Below are 6,888 nucleotides of genomic sequence, written 5' to 3'. Positions count from 1 at the left end.
TTATATATTAACATTTCTAGTCCGCAGATTGGGTGATTTCTTTGTTTCACACGCATGGACGGCATGCGGATGAGAAATTGTTGATGTTGCGCAGTTACGACGTTATTAGATTTGAATTTAGGACATTTTACGCCCCGCGTACCAGCCCTCCTACTCTCGATCTCTCGATTCAAGATGGGTTCAAACTTTTTGTATAGTGTTTTCGGGGGATAGACGACAGGGCCGCGAGTGTACAGGAGGAGAGGTGGCGGGGAAAGGAGAGGCGTGGGGCGGACCGAGTACTGCACGCCTGGCATGAGCGTTACTGCAACGACTCCATTCTGAACCTCGTTAAATTTTGGGACATGGGGCGACTCGCTGCCACGCGGCACGCCGTCGTCGTTCGATGGTTTGGCCTTTGTGTGTCTTTTTTCAGTTGGGATGGTTTGCAGCAGTTCCCACGACGCCTTGCGTCGCGTCTTTTACGACCATCGCCCAGAGCCCATCAGTAATAGCATTTGTTTGGGCCTCGCCGCGCGCCGCGCACCCCCCTGGCAACAGCATGGCGGCGAGGGGTGGCTATCAGAGAGAGAGAGAGAGAGAGAGAGAGAGAGAGAGAAGCGCGACCCCTTCCGTCCGCGCGGCCTTGGTGTTGCGCGGCGGCCTTGGGTGGGGACACCATCCTGGTGTTAGTCAAATGTGTAAAGAGTCTCTCAGCACCCCGCAGTCCCGGTGGTACTGTGGCTGATGGTCATCATCATCGCTCTCGCTCGCTCGCACTTGATTGTGAACCACCGGACGGTCGTCATATCAGCTAGGAGCCAGGAATGTTGACGACATGAAATAGGACACGCACATTCTCTCTCTCTCTCTCTCTCTCTCTCTCTCTCTCTCTCTCTCACACACACACACACACACACACAAGCGAGCGCGTCCCTATTGTACCACGTTAAGAAAAGCTCGGCCACGCGGTGCTCGATTTGAAAAAAAAATCTTTTTCATTCATCGTGAGAGCGCGGTGTTCTAATCGTAGTAGTAGAAGTAGTAGTAGAAGTAGTAGTATTTCCAAGCGGGTTGCGTAAGGAAGAGGGGGTGGGGGGAGGGGACCATTCAACCTGAAGAGGTGTCGCAATCGCCCTCATAGACTCTCCCCCCGCCGGTCCGGACCGCTTTCCTCTCCCTAATACTGCTATTTCCTCCCACGCTCCTGGATAATATGGGAAATGGCGACTACAACCAGAGAAGTGGAGAGCTCTAGCGATACCTATGTACCAACGTGTGGTCAGCTCAGGGACCACCACCATTTGGTTGCAAAACAAACAATCATAGAGTTATCAGAACCATACTTTCTCACGGCCACGGCCGTTTTAATGTTCCCTCTGCTTGTAAGTAACCGTACGATAGTTGCTACAGCTTTCAATTTTTCTGGGTGTACGGAGAAAGGAAAGGGCTTGTATCATCGTCTATCTCTCCGTCTACCTGCGAAAAATCTATACCAATGTGATGTCATTCATTTGACTTACAATATTCGGTTTTGGGCTGCGGAGACAATCCGGTTTGTCGTCTGAGAGTCCCTTAGTTTGCAGACCCCATCGGTATTATACATTTATACTGTTTGATTTCGTACTTTATCGCGGTGTACTTTGCTGAGGAGGGCAGGCTCAGAGCGAACATCGCGAATAATTTGCCAGTGTGAGGCTCTGCTGTCTTGTTTCATTTGTCTTTCACCCCTTTCCTCTTTGAAAAAAAAATTAAAGATCGGTGAACATGGCGTCTTGGTCTCTCTGTCTCTCCCTCTGGTCTCTTTGCCTCTCTCCCTCTCTCTTATCTGTCTCTCTCACACACACGCTCTTTCTCGATCTTGCTCGCTGGCCGCTGAGTGTCGAATAGCAACCAGAACCGGTCCTCGAAGGGGAGAAGCGGGTGTGGAGGAACTTGGGCCAGTAGCTTGCTAAGAAAAAGGAAAAAAGAAAAATAAGAAAAGCTGTCACTTGGGTCCTGCCGAATGCTTTTCATTAAAAATAATACTCTCCGACCAGTTTGGGTTTTTTAGGCCCTCCACATTTGCATGTCCGAGGGCCCCTAGAGGACAAGGGGGGCCTCACTTCGTTCCGTCAGTGTACAGGCTTAAAATGGTCGGTTTACAGTAAAGCAGTAGATTTCAGTTCCAGTCATTTCAGTTACATCGAATCAGTTGAACAGAATTGCCCATTACAGTCGCGGTCCAGTCATTGCAGTCTTCTCTTCCATTGACACACGCGAAAATCCAAGTGTACGAACGCTGGGCTCCTGCAGCTGTACGAGCTGAACGAGAAAGTTCATACCGATTTAAACACGTGTGACGACTTTCTTCCCACTGTTGCGGGTGAGCGAAATGATATGTCGTTCGCACACATGCGAAGATTACTAGCAAAAAGTTGTTCATGTGAAACGGTGTGAATTAAATCGTACACTAGGATTTCTATCGCACTTCATAGTCGCCTTTATTTAAGTCAATCGTCAATCACCTGTCCTTTTCCGTACAGTCCCTACCCAATCAAGCCCTGCTCAGTAGCAGTTTGCTGCAGCTATGTCCACATTACAAATCCAACAGCAAGCTTGGCACACTATATTCCTAGGAGCATGATGTTTAAACAGAGTGTTTTAGTAAGCGTTCTCATTTCAAGAAATTATGTTTGCATGGGCAAGCACCGCGATGTAACTGTGTTTAAACAGCGTGCTTGGGCAAACTTTATCGTCCCTCCGTCTATCTTTACGATGTCTCGAGAACGAACTAAAGATACGGGCTTGGAACTTTCAGGGTTACTTAGTACTTGAAATAAAGACTAAAGACCTCTAATTATTTGGGGCATTGCACCTCAAAAATTAACAAAAAAAAAAAATAGCTCGTTGGTGGTTCAAAAGTCGAGGAAGGATGCCTCGGACAAATATGAAAACCTACCAAACCACGTCTTGCGACAAGACCACCCACGCCCAGATTTTGCAGAAGAGTATCGTCCTCGACAGTGGCTATGAATTTGTGGGGGGCGGAGGAGGCCCACTTCTGTTTCTGGCTTCGCCCGACTAAGGTGCCGGTAGAGATGGGCGAACATGTTCGCATTCGATCGAACTCGAACGAACATCGAGCTGTTCGTGATCGCTCGAACACGAACATGAGGTGTTCGGATTCGAAATGTTCGAACACTACTCGAACAGAAGTTCGTAGGCGAACAAAATTGAAATATGTCTCAGAAATTTACCTCAAAAATGGGTATAATTGAGGGGGCAGTGGCAGTTTAATAAATAACTACAAGTTCACACGTTAATGAAACTATTGGAAACCAGAATGGATAGCTTTTATAACGCGTAAGCAAGAAAAATTGGTATTAATTGTTCGTGTTCGGATCGAATTTGAACATTACATTGTTCGGTTCGGTTCGTTCGAAGAAAAAAATGCTTGTTCGTGTTCGTTCGAAGATTTTTGGACCAAATTTGTTCGAGTTCGTTCAAATTCGAACTGGCCTGTTCGCCCATCTCTAGGTGCCGGCGCCGCGCACTTGGTGTCTCGTAAGAAATCGCTAAGCCTGTTACGCGATACTTTGGTCTGGCGTGCATGCAGCATTTATTATCAGTTACTTGAATGTTTTAAATTTTAGCACTAGCAAGCGTTGAACTGGTAGGTTTTATCCTGGGTAAGTTAGCCAAACATTAGAACTAATAAAACACCTGAGTTCAACAGTTCATTGAAAACCTACCTACGAGTATTCGAGACGGTGGTGTTTAACATTTCCATGTGCTTGCTAGTTGAAAATTCCTCATCAGTGCGTTGCCAAGCTTTACATATAAATAAATGAAACCCAAGTCGGTAGAATAATTCCAGGCCACCGTTGCTACACTTCACTTTGCGACGGACTCCCCGTAACGTCCACTGCGTTCCAACACCATGAACCTCACCGAAATGTTCCGTCAGATCTCACAAAACATTTCTAACAGGATCCCAGCAGCAGGCAGGATCCCCGCTTTGTGCTCACAGGATCCCGAGCTTTGCAGGATCCCGCAGGGACAGCTGGAGGCAGGGCGCGCGCCTATTTGCATAATCCGACTGCCGCCCCCCCCCTACTCCCCCCTCTCCCCGCCCTCATGGTACCGCCCGCCCGGTGCTCCAGGTGCGTAGCACGGTAGCGGGTCCGATACAACCCGTCCAGGTACCAGTGGGTATCTGAGCCTGTGGGTACCTGTGGGTACCTTGGGGTCCCTGGGCTCGGGGAGCCTGTACCTGCGTGGGTGTGGTGGTGGTTATCTGGGGGAAAAGAGAAAAGGGGAATATGAAACATACCTGCACGGTCTTGGATTTCCTCCCTGAAATGTCGCGCTACAAAGAAAATAAAAGAACTCGGGTTCACCTTCTCTCTGTAAAAAAGCTACGTCGAGGGACGTATCGTGAAAGCAGATGATACAAATTTAAGGATATGTCTGTGCCTTAATTTTCTCTCATATTTTGCTGTTATTTGTTTATGGCTGTTTGTCACTTTTAGCAATTGCTTTCTTGCAATTCAACGGACTAGCGGCATGGCATGGAGGAAGAGATAGGATAGGGGGCAGCAGGCAGCAGGCAGGCCGGGCGGCATCCGTGGCTCAGTATTGTTGGGTATTGTTGGTGGGAACGGGCGGCGCCGGCGACTTCTCGCGCCCCTTATACATCTGGGTGACGTCATGCGCTTTGGTTCTCTGCCCTTCTCGAGAGTACAAGCTGCTGACACCTTAAAGTTTTATATATATATGTTTTATGTTTAGTCTAAAGCTATTTAAGGTATCATCTGCTAAAAATGAAATCGTCAGGATATACAATAAAGGGTGCCTTGTGTTGGTGAGTCGGGCCGCCGATACTGTACCGCTACAGAGGCGTGCGTGTGGGTTGCCTACTAGCGAGGCGCCATAAGGGTGCGACTTCTTCTAAAACACTTTGTACGTAGGAAAATATTTTCAAAACTATCAATACCGTTTGCCTAAATTCACATCCTGAGCCGGCCGGGGTCGCTGCACCACCGCCCCTCGCCACCCCTCTTGGTGGCGCAGCCCGACTCAGCGAAAATTATGTGGAAGTTGACGCTGACTGATGGGTAGCGTGGTCGTCGTCAACCTTCTGCACTTCGTGACGTCGGGCGCTCTATCCGTTGGGCCGTGTGTGTAGACCTGTCGTTTGGACCTGTGCCTGCGGGCCCTCCTGCCCCTATGCAACACTGGCGGCCCGGCGCGCCCAGCCTCCTGCAGCCGGCCGCCCGGACGACGGAGTCAGGTACGGCAACAGGCCCGGCTAGGGCTGCCGTCGACGGGCTCCAGGAGAGTCAAGCCGGCCCGGCCTCGCTGTCCTTGCGTCTTGCCTGAGCGGGCCGGGCCCCTCAAACTGCCCGCCGTTCGCACTTGTACATATTTATTCCTCGGTCCGACTCTCCACGTGACACGATCTCTTCGGCAGCGCTAGCCTGCCGGGAGGCCGGCGGCCGGGCAGGCACCGCGGAGCCGGGCCGTGTCGATCCGCGCCCGCCGAACACACCGACCCCCGTTGCTTCCTGATTCTGTGCCCGCCTCCCCCTCCGCCCCTCCTTCAGGTCCAACCCCGGGAGGGTGGATTCCTTTGTTCGCGAGGCGAGCCCCTCCGGGACCCTCCGGGCCTCCGGGGCGCTTGGCCGTGCGTGCGCCCGTGCGCCCGTGCGCCTACCGCGCCGTCGCGACGCGTCGAGTCAGATGATACCGACCCGACCGGTCAATGCTGCGACACCTTTGTTCGGCCCGCGCTCCCGGCACCGTCGCGGTTGATGGTCGGTCGGAGCATGAAACAATTAGCGATTTGTCCGTCGCCACGGGCATTGTTTCCCCGATACTGCCCGTCTGCAAGGTGCGGCTCTGTTCGGCTGAATAGAGCCGTCCAGTCAATGGCACTAATCCCTCCTCAATGAGTAGCGGCCGTCGCGCCGCGTGCGCGGAAATCCCTTTAAACCGGAGAGGTTTCTGCCGTGCTTTTGGCAGTGCGCGAGCCGAGCCCCGGCCCGGCCGCAGGCCCGGCCCAGCCGGAACCTTGAGCGGAGGCTGAGCCGAGCCGGGGTTGGAGCTGGTGGATGGCCCGGCTGCCGCGAGGCCTGTCCCAGCCCGGCCGGCGAGGAGCGCGACGTTGCCACCCCGCGGACCCGAATGCGAGCCGAGCGATAGCTGAGTCTGCCGAACTGAGCCGAGCTCCGGCGCACGGCAGCCCGGCGCAGCCCGGGCCGCGGGCGGGGCGGTCGAGGCTGGCAGCCAGGCTTGCGGGCCCCGCGGGCTGCGCGAGCCCCAGCGGCCGGGCAGCCGGGGCTGGCGGGCAGGCAGGCGGGCAGCCGGCCGGCTGGGCTGGCTGACTGGCTGGCAGTCAGTGCTGTGCCAGGCTAGGCAGCGTTTGGGTCGACCGCGCCTCGTGCGCCAGCCTCGCGAGGGCCTTCCGTAGCGGCCCGACACCGCGGTGCCTCCAAGCCCAGGGCCTCGTCGGCCTCGCCCACGTCGCGGCCTGCCATGTGCGTCCGGCGGCCAGGGCCAGGGCAGGGATGTACATCCCCACAGACCCGTGCGGCGGTAGCGGCGCGGACCTGCGCTACCACCAGCTGCTGACCATGCTCAAGCCGCAGCCCACCGAGCCCAACATCCAGGCCGTGGTGGCGAGGGCGGGCCCCACCTCTACCCCCGCCGCCGCCCCGCAGGCCAAGGCCAACAAGGATATCAACATCGACGTGATCTCGGCCAAGTGCTACGACGCGAAGATGCCCCCCACCCTGGCGCCCCCGCTCCTCATAGACGCCGACAACTACATGCTCCGGGACGTCCGGCCGCGCTCGCTGAGCCACGGCGCCCTCCAGCGCCCCCCCAGGACCCCCCACGGGTCCCCCGCCCCCCAGCAGCAGGACG

General features: G+C 54.4%; 1 protein-coding gene across 1 annotated transcript; it reads left to right on the top strand.

Annotated features, from left to right (window-relative positions):
• Positions 1-6,322: 6,322 nt before the first annotated feature.
• On the top strand, positions 6,323-6,888 carry LOC127750424 (uncharacterized; the record flags this gene model as incomplete). Its single annotated transcript, XM_052272124.1, is given in 1 exon segment — positions 6,323-6,888. A coding segment is annotated over 1 exon segment (358 nt), but the record flags the coding sequence as incomplete, so codon positions are not given.

Source organism: Frankliniella occidentalis, unplaced genomic scaffold, assembly GCF_000697945.3.
Source record: "Frankliniella occidentalis isolate FOCC.00 unplaced genomic scaffold, Focc_3.1 Scaffold188, whole genome shotgun sequence".
In the NCBI taxonomy this organism is placed as follows: Eukaryota; Metazoa; Arthropoda; class Insecta; order Thysanoptera; family Thripidae; genus Frankliniella; species Frankliniella occidentalis.
The sequence above is the reverse complement of the archived record's forward strand: the minus strand, read 5'-3'. Positions and strand labels throughout refer to the sequence as shown.